General features: G+C 42.6%; 1 protein-coding gene across 1 annotated transcript in view; it reads left to right on the forward strand.

Annotated features, from left to right (window-relative positions):
• Positions 1 to 14,584, forward strand: part of DNAH9 (dynein axonemal heavy chain 9) — a 1,128,006-nt gene that overhangs the window by 187,666 nt on the left and 925,756 nt on the right. Inside the window, exons 15-16 of the mRNA XM_029600235.1 lie at positions 98 to 233; positions 13,852 to 14,048. Coding sequence (XP_029456095.1) covers positions 98 to 233; positions 13,852 to 14,048 — 333 coding nt within the window. The remainder of the gene's footprint in view (positions 1 to 97; positions 234 to 13,851; positions 14,049 to 14,584) is intronic.

Here is a 14,584-nt window from a genome sequence, read left to right on the forward strand (position 1 = left end):
GGAGTAGCTCATTTAGAACTCCAGGGTGTCATTTTATAAGGCTGCTTTTAGTGTAAACTGCTGTCTAAAGATAGTTTCCTGTTTGTTTGTCTCACAGGAAAATCTGAGTTTGTTCCGTGCAAACCCTGCCTCAGAAGTTTGGAAAGAGTATGTTGATTATGTGGATGAGATGGTCCTTGATGGCTTCTTCAGTGCCATTGAGTGTTCACTTAAGTACCTTTTGGATAACACAGGTATAGTAAGCAAAGGTCCTCTTTGATAATAGAACAAAACTTTCTCAAGAACTTTTTATGTACATGTGATCTGAGCTCTGTCAGTCTTCCTTTTCCCCCAAAGTGATGGCTAGTTTTTAGGGATGGGTCCAAGCTAACTGGTTCCTTGGGCAGTCTGATGCAGGGAGGTGAGAGGTGAGATTTTCCTCCAGAGTTCTAGCTTGCTACAGAAGAAGGGGTTTGTCATATTCAGATGATGCTACACACTGTGTTGGCTGGCTGAGGTCCCATTCTGATGACGTGACCTCTATTGTGCATTGGTGTCACACTCCCCTGACAAAGCACACTGGCATCCCTCTGACCTGGTACCCCCATCTTGCCCATCTCTTCAAACCATTTTGGGTCACAAGCATGTTTTGCTTGAAACTTGCATAGCTTTTTCTGTCAAAAAGGAGGATGAATTAACCACACAAGTTTGTGACATCTGACACCACTGAGATAGAACACCTCTTCACTTGGTCCTCTTCAATCTGTTTTTTTGTTCCCTCTTCAATTCAAACTTTGAATTGTTTTCATTCTATGAGCCTCTCTAGCTCTTTCTGTAATTATTTCAAGGAGGTAAGGGAAGGTGGGAAGAAGTGTGGGGGGTTTTTTTTGCCTTTTTTTTTCTTTTTGTATATAGGTAAAGCCTATGAAGTTTCACCATAGATTAAAATGGTAGAGGTTTCCAGAAACAAAAGTGCCATGGGTGTAGAATATTTTTTGAGTCAATGTAACGAGGTAACGGGGTAATAGTGGTGGGGCCGCTTGGCAATAGTGATCATAATATGATCAAATTTGATTTAATGACTGGAAAAGGAACAGTGTGCAAATCCAAGGCTCTCGTACTAAACTTTCAAAAGGGAAACTTAGATAAAATGAGAAAAATTGTTAGAAAAAAACTGAAAGGAGCAGCTACAAAAGTAAAAAATGTCCAAGAGGCGTGGTCATTGTTAAAAAATACCATTCTAGAAGCACAGTCCAGATGTATTCCACACATTAAGAAAGGTGGAAAGAAGGCAAAACGATTACCGGCATGGTTAAAAGGGGAGGTGAAAGAAGCTATTTTAGCTAAAAGATCTTCATTCAAAAATTGGAAGAAGGATCCAACAGAAGAAAATAGGATAAAGCATAAACATTGGCAAGTTAAATGTAAGACATTGATAAGACAGGCTAAGAGAGAATTTGAAAAGAAGTTGGCTGTAGAGGCAAAAACTCACAGTAAAAACTTTTTTAAATATATCCGAAGCAGAAAGCCTGTGAGGGAGTCAGTTGGACCGTTAGATGATCGAGGGGTTAAAGGGGCACTTAGAGAAGATAAGGCCATCGCGGAAAGATTAAATGATTTCTTTGCTTTGGTGTTTACTGAAGAGGATGTTGGGGAGGTACCCGTAATGGAGAAAGTTTTCATGGGTAATGATTCAGATGGACTGAATCAAATCACGGTGAACCTAGAAGATGTGGTAGGCCTGATTGACAAACTGAAGAGTAGTAAATCACCTGGATCAGATGGTATACACCCCAGACTTCTGAAGGAACTAAAAAATGAAATTTCAGACCTATTAGTAAAAATTTGTAACTTATTATTAAAATCATCCATTGTACCTGAAGACTGGAGGATAGCAAATGTAACCCCAATATTTAAAAAGGGCTCCAGGGGCGATCCGGGAAACTACAGACCGGTTAGCCTGACTTCAGTGCCAGGAAAAATAGTGGAAAGTGTTCTAAAAATCAAAATCACAGAACATATAGAAAGACATGGTTTAATGGAACAAAGTCAGCAAGTCTTGCCTCACAAATCTGCTTCACTTTTTTGAAGGAGTTAATAAACATGTGGATAAAGGTGAACCGGTAGATATAGTATACTTGGATTTTCAGAAGGCATTTGACAAAGTTCCTCATGAGAGGCTTCTAGGAAAAGTAAAAAGTCATGGGATAGATGGCGATGTCCTTTCATGGATTGCAAACTGGCTAAAAGACAGGAAACAGAGAGTAGGATTAAATGGGCAATTTTCTCAGTGGAAGGGAGTGGACAGTGGAGTGCCTCAGGGATCTGTATTGGGACCCTTACTGTTCAACATATTTATAAATGATCTGGAAAGAAATACGACGAGTGAGATAATCAAATTTGCAGATGACACAAAATTGTTCAGAGTAGTTAAATCACAAGCAGATTGTGATAAATTGCAGGAAGACCTTGTGAGACTGGAAAATTGGGCATCCAAATGGCAGATGAAACTTAATATGGATAAGTGCAAGGTGATGCATATAGGGAAAAATAACCCATGCTATAATTACACAATGTTGGGTTCCATATTAGGTGCTACAACCCAAGAAAGAGATCTAGGTGTCATAGTGGATAACACATTGAAATCGTCGGTGCAGTGTGCTGCGGCAGTCAAAAAAGCAAACAGAATGTTGGGAATTATTAGAAAAGGAATGGTGAATAAAACGGACAATGTCATAATGCCTCTGTATCGCTCCATGGTGAGACCGCACCTTGAATACTGTGTACAATTCTGGTCGCCGCATCTCAAAAAAGATATAATTGAGATGGAGAAGGTACAGAGAAGGGCTACCAAAATGATAAAGGGAATGGAACAACTCCCCTATGAGGAAAGACTAAAGAGGTTAGGACTTTTCAGCTTGGAGAAGAGACGACTGAGGTGGGATATGATAGAGGTGTTTAAAATCATGAGAGGTCTAGAACGGGTAGATGTGAATCGGTTATTTACTCTTTCGGATGGTAGAAAGACTAGGGGGCACTCCATGAAGTTAGCATGGGGCACATTTAAAACTAATCGGAGAAAGTTCTTTTTTACTCAACGCACAATTAAACTCTGGAATTTGTTGCCAGAGAATGTGGTTAGTGCAGTTAGTATAGCTGTGTTTAAAAAAGAATTGGATAAGTTCTTGGAGGAGAAGTCCATTACCTGCTATTAAGTTCACTTAGAGAATAGCCACTGCCATTAGCAATGGTTACATGGAATAGACTTAGTTTTTGGGTACTTGCCAGGTTCTTATGGCCTGGATTGGCCACTGTTGGAAACAGGATGCTGGGCTTGATGGACCCTTGGTCTGACCCAGTATGGCATTTTCTTATGTTCTTATGTTCTTAAGTATGTGTCTTGGTCTCAAATCTATATTGTTAAAGGGAGCAGAGCAAGATGGAAGATGGTTGCTAGCTACTGCGGTGTTAGTCTTGCCTATTTTTCCTAAAACATCTGTTTTGACCATACACAGGAAGGGCAAGACTTGTATTTTTTCCAGCTGGGCCACCGATGAGTTTGGCTGTCAGACCAATTAACTGCTTTGTCAGCTGTGGTCAGGTTCAGCTGGTTTACTCCAGAGTGGGAATGTTGGGAGGAGCAGTGGGGGAGGGTGTGCCACTGACCAATCTTGCCATGGATGTTTTCTTGAGCTCGGAGGAGTAGTGGAGCAAGGGCGGAGCCAATTTTGGAGAGCTCAAGTGCCTCTGCAGGAGAGCTGTTCCTGGCTGATGTCAACGTGACTGAGGCTCTCCAATACCTGTAGCAGGGAACAAGCACCTCATCTTCAGATGGGGATAAGGACTCCTGTGCTCTGCAGAAGGCCTGGGATAGAGAAGCATGGCTTGCCTGGGAAGAAACATCTGCTGGACTTCAGGTACCTTTTTACTTTGGATTAAAAACCCCAATTTCTTATCTGTCATATGAATCCAGGTTATGCACCTCTGCTAGCAGATGGAGACAGCAAACTGTCGTCACAGTATATATACCCCTGCAGTGACATCAGCCTGCCAGTATTCTCTGTCTCCAGCAGATGGTGAACGTTCATCTCCCTACTGGGGATTGCTTTACTTTGAAAAGGAGAAATAAAGGAAAGTTCAATTGCCCCGCTCTCCTGCAGTGATGCCAAATGGTCCCTTCCCCAGTAGAGAATTCCTGAGGTGATTTCCATGGTCCCTCAGATGAGTGCCTTGGTGCGGTAGCTGATTGTTCAGCTGGCATGGAATTAGCTGTTCAAACAGCTGAAAAGCTTCGGGTGCAGGAAGCTGAGCTCAGTGGTAATGGTATATGCAGTATCCCCCGCAGCCAGAGACCACCTCTGTACTCAGCCTGGAAAGGCTGAGCTCAGGTAAGTTTAAAAAAAAAAAAAATTACAAAGACAGAAAAGGAAGGGGTTTTTTTATTGTAAGGCTTCCTCCGGTCTCCATGCTTGGTGTGCCGTTCCGTCGTTCATCCCGCTCTGTAGGGGGTTAAGGGATGTGGGCAGCCTGGTAGGTTGAGCAGCCTTCTTGGGCTAGGCCCCACTCTGAGTTTTTTTTTTTTTTTTGCTGTGCACCGCATGGTAGGCCTCAACGGCATTTTGCATATTTTTATTAGGCTGCTCCCTTCAGGATTGTCAGTTCGGCTAGTGCGTCTAGCTGTATGTCCAGGTTGTGCGTCCAATTTTTGGGTGCTTAGTTGGGCCTCAGTTTGTGCATCCAAGTTAAGCAGTGCCCTTAGTGGCTGCGCACTTACCTGTGCACACAAATAGGGTGTTTGTTGTCCATTTAAAGTTGGGGTGCCTAGCATTACAGCGCCTGTCCATAGGGACACCTAGTTTTTGGAATCTGAGCTCTGTCAGTAAAATTTGGACGCCTACATTTTTTTTGGACGTATAAAAACCCAAAACAAAAAAAAAACCAGCCGAATGTACGCCTTCAGTCACCTGTTAAGCATACTGACGGCCTAATGGCTGCTATAGCTAAGAAAGCTAAGCAACATTCCCTCTGCACTGCCTGTCATATTCGAACATTTCAGTCTGGCGTGCTCACTAGCTTGTGCCAGCACTGTTTGAAGGTTCAGGGAGAATTATCTTCCTCTGATTTTACTAAGCCTGGTTCTTCCCAGCCGGATGAAGGTCTGGGTAAAGACGTGTCAGGATGAGGCGCCTGATCTTGGAACTCCCCTAACTGGTTCGTCAGTGGGGGGAGAGTAGCTCAGTGAGTACACCTCAAATGCCTTCTGGTTTTGGCATAGATCCTTCTGCCTTTTCATGGGTAGAATTTTTCCAGGGATTGCGGTCCTTTCTTCAGGTTTAGTCCTCAACCCTGTCCAATGCTGCCGTTGCAGGTGGGGGACCTCTCTGTCGCCCGGTTCTACTATTAAGCATCGGAGTACACCCAGATCGGCAGCAGGTCTGCCCGATAAGGATCTGAATGGCACGGATGATGAGGCTGATCCTGATGCGCCACAGAATGGAGAAATTACTCCGGAATTAGAGCCAAATAGGACTATGCTGCGGTTTTTCCATAGATATGAACTGCTGGCCTTGATTTCCCAGACCTTGAAACTGCTGGAAGTACCTGGGGCAAATACCATCTGAGCCAAAGAAAAATCCCATCTTGGTTTCCTTGCGTAAAGCCTCTTGTTTTTTCCCTATAATGGAGGCCATTCAAGAATTCATTGATCTCGAGTGTGGCGCCCCAGAGGCTAATTTCAAAGGGAGTCTGTTTTTGGAAGGCTTGTACCCTCTGGATCTGGTGAGAGCACAGGGGCAGCTCAAGGCAATCTGCTGCCTGAGGCGAGGGAGATGATGTCCCCTATCCCTCCTCCCTTCAGCCACCGCTGTCCTGGCATCCAGCAGTGGCATTCCTCCTCCATGCTGCTGGCCTGGCCTCTGGCAGTGGCGTTCCTCCTCCCTCCCTCCACATCGCCGGCCTGGCCTCTGGCAGCGGCAGCGTCCCTCCTCTACACTGCCGGCCTGGCCTGTGTTGGCAACCTGCGGCAGCAACCCTCCTCTTTGCTGCTGCTGCCGCCGGCCTGGGTTGGCAGCCGCAGCAGGGTCAGGCAGGGTGAGGCGGATGCTAGTTGCATTCTGAGAGGGGCATTTTTTTGCCACCTCAAAATTCTGCTGCCTGAAGCAGCCGCCTCGCCCTTCCCCATTATAGAATCGCCCCTGAGAGAGTGTTTGTTTTCCAAAAGTGGATGCACTTATTTGTGCAGTCTCCAAGTGGATGACTATCCCCATGGAGGGAGGAGCAGCCTTGATGGATGTACACCATAGGAGGATTGAAGCTATCCTTAAGCAAGCCTTTGAAGCAGTGACACTGACTTTGCAGATCACTTCTTGCTGTTCCCTGGTGGCTCTCTCATGTTTATATCTCTCAGGAGGTCAATGACTCTGGGGTGAATTCCAGGGCAGCTATGGAACCAGTAGCCACCTTCTATTAGATGCGGGCTGAGATTTGGTCTGCACCTCAAAGGGGTTGCTTCGATAATAGCGGCCAGTTGGCAGGTATGGCTGAGAATTTAGTTGGTCTATCTCCAAATCTAACCTCACAAAATTGCTCTTTACAGGATCGTTTTTGTTTGGGAGTTAGTTGGGCCAGTAAGTGCGGCGAATCACCAGTTCCTCTATTGCCAGAGGAAAATAAAAAGGTGCCGCGCTCCTTTAGCATGAGGTCATGCTAGGGGATCCAAGCATTTTCAACCCTATAGAGGCATGATCTTTCAGAGGACTCAGCCTTTTAATAGGTTTCAGTCCTTTTGTCCCAGACAATATAGAAGGGGCATGGGCTCGGGTAGTGGCATCTCCTGAGCCTTCCAATGAAGGTTTGCCGACCCAGCCCCAGCCCCAGGAACAGGAGATAGAGGGATGCCTAGAGGTGGGTTGAGATCACAATGGATTAATGGGTCCCAGAAGTGATACAAGAAGGATATGTGCTGGAGTTTTGCAGTGTTCCTCAGGACGGGTTCATGGTGTCTCCTTGCCACTTCCCACAGAAGAAGCAGGTGGTGGAGGGAACTTTAGTAAGGTTTACCCGTCTGAGGGCTGTAGTTCCTGAGCCCACATCTCAAAATATGGGGCAATATTCCATTTTTCATTGTACCCAAGAAAGAGGGCTCCTTTCGTTCCATCCTGGATCTCAAAGGGGTCAACTGTCATCTGCGAGAGACTCATTTTTGCATGGAAACTTTGCGCTCGGTGATAATGGCTGTGCAGTTGGGGGAATTTCTGACCTCTCTAGACCTGTCCAAGGTGAATCTTCACATTCCCATCTGACTAGAGCATAGATATTTTCTGCGTTTTGCTGCCTTTTGGTCTCTCCACCGCTCCCAGGACCTTTTCCAAGTTAATGGTAGTAGTTGCGGCAGAGTTGAGAGGATGGGATCCTATTACGCCCATATTTGGAGGACTGGCTGATTCAAGCCAAGATGCTAGAAGGAAGCCTCTTGGTGACCCGCAAGGTGATCTTCCTGTTGGAGGAGCTCGATGGGAGGTGAACCTGCCCAAGAGCAGTCTTCAGCCTGCTCAGTCATTGGAATACCTCGGGATTTGATTCAACATGAAACAAGGCAAGGATTTCCTGCCAGAAGCTCATATTCAGAAGTTGATTGAAGAGCTGTGTCTGTTGATGAACACTCTGTGCCAGACTGTATTGTGCTACCTAGAAGTGCTTGGTTTAATGGCGGCAACCCTGGAAGTGGTGCTGTGGGCAAGGGCGCATATGCATCCTCTCTAGCCCTCCCTGCTGTCTCGGTGGAATCCACAGTCTCAGGACTATTCAAATTAAATGGTCAATTTTCTCAGTGGAAAAGGGAGTGCCTCAGGGATCTGTACTTGGGCCGGTGCTTTTCAATATATTTATAAATGATCTGGAAAGGAATATGGAAAGGAATACGACGAGTGAGGTAATCAGATTTACAGAGGATACAAAATTATTCAGAGTAGCTAAATCACAAGCAAATTGTGATAAATTGCAGGAGGACTATGTGAGACGGGAAGATTGGGCATCCAAATGGCAGATGAAATTTAATGTTAAGTGCAAGGTGATGCATACAGGAAAAAATAACCAATGCTGTAGTTACACAGTTGGGTTCCATATTAGGAGCTACCACCCAGGAAAAAGATCTAGGCATCATAGTGAATAATACTTTGAAATAGTCAGTGCAGTGTGCTGTGGCAATCAAAAAAGACCTGGTTGTTTGAACAGGCTTATACACAAGCAGGTTAAATGTACAATCTTATCTTTCTTTTTAACTACTTCTGAATTTTAATTAGTTGTAGATATTAGAATTTTTTTTTCTGTAAAATGTTTATTAATCCTGAAATTTGAAATGGATATTTAATTTTATGGATTTGAATTGTATGTTAATAGGTATTTTAATAATGTTTTATTTTATTTACTTACAACTTGTACTTTATAAGGTTTATTTTATAATGTGTCACATTGTATAGAAGGTGACAATTATGGCATCAACCGTTTTTATGGGATAGTTTTAAGTCTGCATGATTTTTGGTTTTTAAGAAGTATGTAAACCGGCTTGATGTAATTTACGAAAGTTCGGTATACAAAAAGGTTAAATAAATAAAGCAAACAATGTTAGGAATTATTAGGAATGGAATTGTGAATAAAATGGAAAATGTCATAATGCCTCTGTATCGCTCCATGGTGAAACTGCACCTTTATTACTGTTTACAATTCTGGTCGCTGCATCTCAAAAAAGATATAGTTGCACTGGAGAAGGTACAGAGAAGGGCGACCAAAATGATAAAGGGGATGGAATGGTTCCCCTATGAGGAAAGGCTGAAGAGGTTAGGGCTGTTCAGCTTGGAGAAGACGGCTGAGGGAGGATATGATAGAGGTCTACAAAATCACGAGAGGTCTGGAACTGGTAAATGTGAATGGTTCTGTTCTCTTTTGGATAATAGGACTAGGGTGCACTCCATGAAATTAGCAAGTAGCACATTTAAAACAAATCAGAGAATTCTTTTTCACTCAACGCACAATTAAGCTCTGAAATTTGTTGCCAGAGAGGATGTGGTTAGACAGTGAGTGTAGCTGGGTTTAAAAAAGGTTTGGATAAGTTCTTGGAGGAGAAGTTCACTAATTGCTATACATCAAGTTGACTTAGGGAATAGCCACTGTTTATTACTAGCTTTAGTAGCATAGGATTTATTTATTGTTGGTATTTGCCAGGTACATATATCCTGAATTGGCCACTGTTGGAAACAGGATGCTGGGCTTCATGGATTCTTGGTCTGACACAGTATGGCAACTTCTTATGATGTTATCCATGGACTGTAAAGCAGAAGTGGGACTTGATGGTACTTAGGAGATCTTTTAGATACTGTGGTCTGTTTCTTTTCAAGAATTTGTAGATGAGCGTGACCAACTTTAAAATTAGCCCTATGACTCAGCAGCAGCTAGAGTATCCAGTGTAAGTCAGCAAGCTGTAGTGTAATATATGTTCTCTCCTGGATTTACTGGTGATTAATCTTGCTGCTGCTGCTAGTACTACTACTTATCTCTTTAGCGCTATTTGAAGTCTGCAGCACTATACAAAAGCATATAAAACTGTCTCTACTCAGTAGAGTTTACAATCTAATCAAGGCAAATATACAGGGCATTGAGGGCAAAAGAGACTGTGAATTTTATGTATTAAGAAAACAGTTAAAATCAATAAGGCTTTAAGCAGGATAATCAAGGGTTAAGATTTAAAATCAGCCTCAAAAAGGGATTTTAGACTGGATTTGAATAAGGCAACAGAAGGGAAGCATGATGCATGAACTCAAGTCTTTTTCAAGAATCTGAGGCAGCCAGGTGGAATGCACAGAGTCAAAGTTGGTAGTAGAGGAGAAGGGTATAGATAGTGGCTTGCCTGATGAGCACAGTTCACGAGGAGGGGGCGTAGAATGAGAGAAGAGGAGAGGTAGTGTGGAGCTGTAGAGTGAAAGCTCTTGTAGGTGAGCAAAAAGAGCTTGAATTACATGCAGAAACCGATAGGGAGCCAATGTTGTGACTTGAGAAAAGGACTTATATGGGTTTGGTAACTTTGGCAAAATGTCACACAGGGCCGGATTTTTAAAAGCCTACGTGCGTAAGTGGGGTTACGTGCGCCGGGTCTATTTTAGAAAGGCCCTGCGACACGCGTAAAGCCCCAGGAAGGGTCTAAGTCCCGGGGCTTTGGGAAAGGGGCGGGGCCAGAGGCTTCCGACACAGTGGCCATTTGCTGCTTTGTCTGAGGATTGTGTGCCAGTCGGGTGCTGGCATGTGCAACCTGCACCTGCCCCTAGGCAGGCGCAGCAGGTAAAACAAATTTTTTGGGAGGACCTAGATTAGGGGAAGGGGAGGTTAGGGTTAGGGGGTTGGGAAGTTCCCTCCCAGGCCGCCCTGAGGCCGCGGATGTCGGCACGTGCAGGGTGCACAATTGTGCACCCCCTTGCGCGCACCGACTCCCGATTTTATAACATGCGTGCACCTGCACTTGCGTGTTATAAAATCGGGCATCCATGTGCGTGTTCTGGGTAGTGCGTGCACGTTTATAAAATCTACCCCATAGAGTTTTGGATAGATTGAAGTGGAGAGAAAAGGTTCACTGGAAGATCTATGAGGATCAGGCTGCAGTAGTCTAAGTGGGAGGTGATAAGTGAGTGGATGAGGATTCTGGTAGTGTGTTCAGAGAGGAAAGGATGGATTTTGGTGGTGATTTAGAGCAGGGGTAGGCAACTCCGGTCCTGGAATGCCACAAACAGGACATCCATAATGAATATGCATGAGAGAGATTTATATACAATAGAGGCAGTGCATGTAAAAATGTCCCATGTATATCCATTGTGGATGTCTTGAAAACCAGACCTGATTTTGGTATTCCAGGACTGGAGTTGCCTACTCCTGTTTAAAAAAAAAAAGAAAAGAAAAGATTGTTAGCAATATTTTTGGTATGTGTAGAGAAGGGCAGAGAAGAATTGAAAATGATCCCAAGGTTACAGGCTGTGGGGACTGGGAGGATGGCAGTATCTACAGAAATAGAGAAAGTGGATTTGGGGGAAAGAGGAGTTCTGCCTTAACCATATTGAGTTTAAGATGGTGGTGGTGGACATCCAGGCAGCAATATCACACAAGCAGGTTGAAATTTGGGACTGGATTTTTATTGAAATTTCTGGTGTAGAGAAATAAATCTGGGAATCATCAAGCATTAAGATGGTATTGAAAGCAATGAGAGGAAATTAGAGCATCTAGGGAATTAGTATACAGAGAGAAGAGGGCCTTAGGTAATGTTTGGAGAGCTTGGAGACCATTTTTTGGTAGAACAGCATATAAAACATTACTGTAGTCCAAGGCACTCAGCATAATAGACTGAACAACCATTCAAAAATTTGTGGTAGAAAGAAACCTTATGTAAAACACTTAATTTATAAAAAGAGCACTTAAGCTCTAAATGAACCCGAAGTTTCATTGAAAGTTGAATATCAAAAATTATATCCAAATCTTGCACTTCAGTAATGATTGTAATATCAACATCCTTAAACCTTACCAGTGGGATGTCCACAGAACACAACCCCCTTGACTAACCTACAGAATTTGTTTTCTTAACATAAAGCTTAATAACCCTGAATTATGTTTCTCATAACCTTTCTTTTCACTCTTGCCCTCTTAGTCAATTTGTTGCTTAGTTAATGTTTTTATTTAATTTTATATTCTATTTAATTGTATTTTTAATCCTATTTTATTTTTTATTTTATTTGATATTTTTCTTTTAAAGTTTGTCTTTTTATATTATTATATTATGAATGTTTCATGCTTGTAAACTGACTAGACCTCCACCTGGGTATAAGTAGTATACAAAAATTTTAAAATAAAAAAATAAAATAAAGGTGAGATTGTTCTATGCAAACCAGTCGACTGCCTGTACATGGGATGTTAAGCCTTCCACTGCACTAGTCAGGTCAGATGCCACCGAAAACATAAATTGGACATTATCTGCATATATTCCGTATTTAAGACCTATGGCTGTCAACAGCGTACCCAGCGGTTGCTAAAAAACAAAAAAAAACAAAACAGATTGAACAACACTGGGGAGGTAGCAGAGCCCGGGAGACTCTCACTAGATTATTCTTCCAACCCAAGCAATTTTCGCCTTAGTGCACTTGAAAAACTCATCCTTCTAAAAAAGACAAACTACCATAGCACACAATCCCTAATCCCAACTGCACACTACTGATTCAGTAATATCAAATGATCCACTGAATTGGAACTGGAGCAGACATATGAAAACTGTTCTCAGAGGTGCCAACTATGCAGGTAAAACATTGCTTTATCCGCATATATTTTTAAAAATTGCCCTCTTAATGACATGGAAGACACCAATGAGTAACAAATATGGCTTTTTATAGCAGTCTGCAGCTCCCACTATACTTAGAGGACAATTTCTAAGACTTACTCAACTAGATCCCCTGGGGCGAAAACCGCACCTTGAGTAATGGCTAAAAACACAAGCATACTTTTAACAACATGAATACTCTTAGCCAGATTAAAGAGGCATTCTCAGGGATGTAAGTCAGGGTTAAAAACTATGCATACAGGTTTGCCTTTCTTCTTCCACCTGCAGAAACAGCAGATGCAAGGTCTGAGGGTATAGCTTAGTTTGTCTGTCTTGGAAAATTTAGCTGTAAGGTACATAGTTGCAAGGCTGGGTAGGTACTTTTGTATTTAGGAAGACGTAAAAATTGCCCCATACTTACAAAATTTAGGGTAAACGTTTGACTTAAGGTTGTGTAAAATAAGGCACATATATGTACCTCTATCTCTGGAGAGGCATTGTAGGGGTGGATTTACCAGCATGAGTGTAAATTCCACCATAAGAGTACTCACACAGTCCTGCACTTGCTTTCTCCAAGTCCATTTTCAAAAGGAAATGTTTCCTTTTGAAAATTGACATATAATATACATGCAGACTTCACATCTCCCTATAAAGTTTGAAAATTGTCCCCTAATTGTGAGGGGTGGTGCTGTGTTTCCTTCCTGGCCTTCTTGGTCAAATTTGCAGTACATTACTGTGCTGGTATGTTCTTCTCTTCTTAGGGTATGCTTACTGCTTAGTTTGCTTTATGGTTCTGATTCTCTCCTATGAATGCTCCTGTTGCTAGTCTTAAAACGATTAAGGAGCCTCCTAGCTAATTGGTAGTGGTTGATGGTCAGTACATAGACAATGGGCAAAAAGCAAAACTGGATGATCATATTCTGTAGTTTAAATTTGTCTTTTTTTTGTATTGGGGAGGTTGTAAGACCATGCTGATGCTTGGCAAACAGAAGTGTTTTAATGATTTTGTTTAACTGTCAATTGAATTATGTTAATTACAATCTTTAAAGCACTAAAGTACTGCTATATTAGTGTTTATTGCTGTAACAAGTTGGGAAGCAGTGGAACTGATAGTTTCCTTTTGCTGCTTTGTACTTCCAGTTCATTTGGAAATAGGGCTGGGATCTGGTACTGTGAGCCTTCATTTGCAACTACCTGGGGATGCTTTCCCCGTTTTATATCTCGTACTCCCTCCCTTTCTCCCTCCTGCCAAACATGCCTAGTCTGGTCATTGCTGTGACAGTTTTGTGTCATAGGTGACACAACAGAGCTCTTTCTGGAATCTTGCATTCATGGGCCCTGAATCTGGCCATTAGTTGTCGCTCTTAAGAAATGACTACAACTCCCACGCCCCAATTGACCCAGGGAGTGGAAGACCCAACTTGGAGATTGAACCAGGGGGCTTTTCAATTGGCCACTGTACCAGCCCACCAATAGCTTATATTTAACTTGTCATTGAATTCTGGGTAAATATGATTTGCCTCTTTCAGATTCCAAAGCAGGACTTGCTCCCCTGTTTGAAGTGCAGTTGGACCTGGCCATCCCAGACATGATCTTCCGTCCTTCTCTTGAGCTGGGGGCCAGCGATGGTTTCTATGATGTGATTGAGGGTCTTGTTAATGACATCTATCGGATCTCTTCTTTGGTGGCCAGGCTGGCAGAGCACAACAATTTCCCTCATTACCAGGTAACTGCATTTAAGTTAGTGGTTCTAAAGACCGTGGCACTTTATTTTGAGCAATCTTCCTATCTTTATCTGTACTTCATACTTATTCAGTCTCAGTACAGTATCAAATACTGAACAGGGGAATCAAATTTGAGTTTTCAGATTCACAGTTCTGGATTATAGTCACTGTGCTGGCCCATTATATTATATACCCACTGTTATGCAAAAATCCTGGTTGTGCATCTTAAATATCAAAATACTAAAAAATTATTTGTGTTATATTCATGTGTAGGACCACTACTTTATCAAACTAATCACCACTAAGCTGAACACAGATGGTCCAATTTTATGATTTTTTTTTTTTTAATTTTGTTTTTGGATGCATTTAAAAATAATCTCCTTAATTTATACCATCATTATCCACAAGAAATATAGTGAGCAAATAAAAAGTCAGTATCTGGAAAATTACTTAGCTTATATTTGAATAGATCGTTGTCAGATTCCCCGACACGGAGCTGTGTTTTGTTAAAGACTGCTTCAGGGGGAGTTGAGGCAAG

This window comes from Rhinatrema bivittatum, chromosome 4, assembly GCF_901001135.1.
Source record: "Rhinatrema bivittatum chromosome 4, aRhiBiv1.1, whole genome shotgun sequence".
Classification (NCBI taxonomy): Eukaryota; Metazoa; Chordata; class Amphibia; order Gymnophiona; family Rhinatrematidae; genus Rhinatrema; species Rhinatrema bivittatum.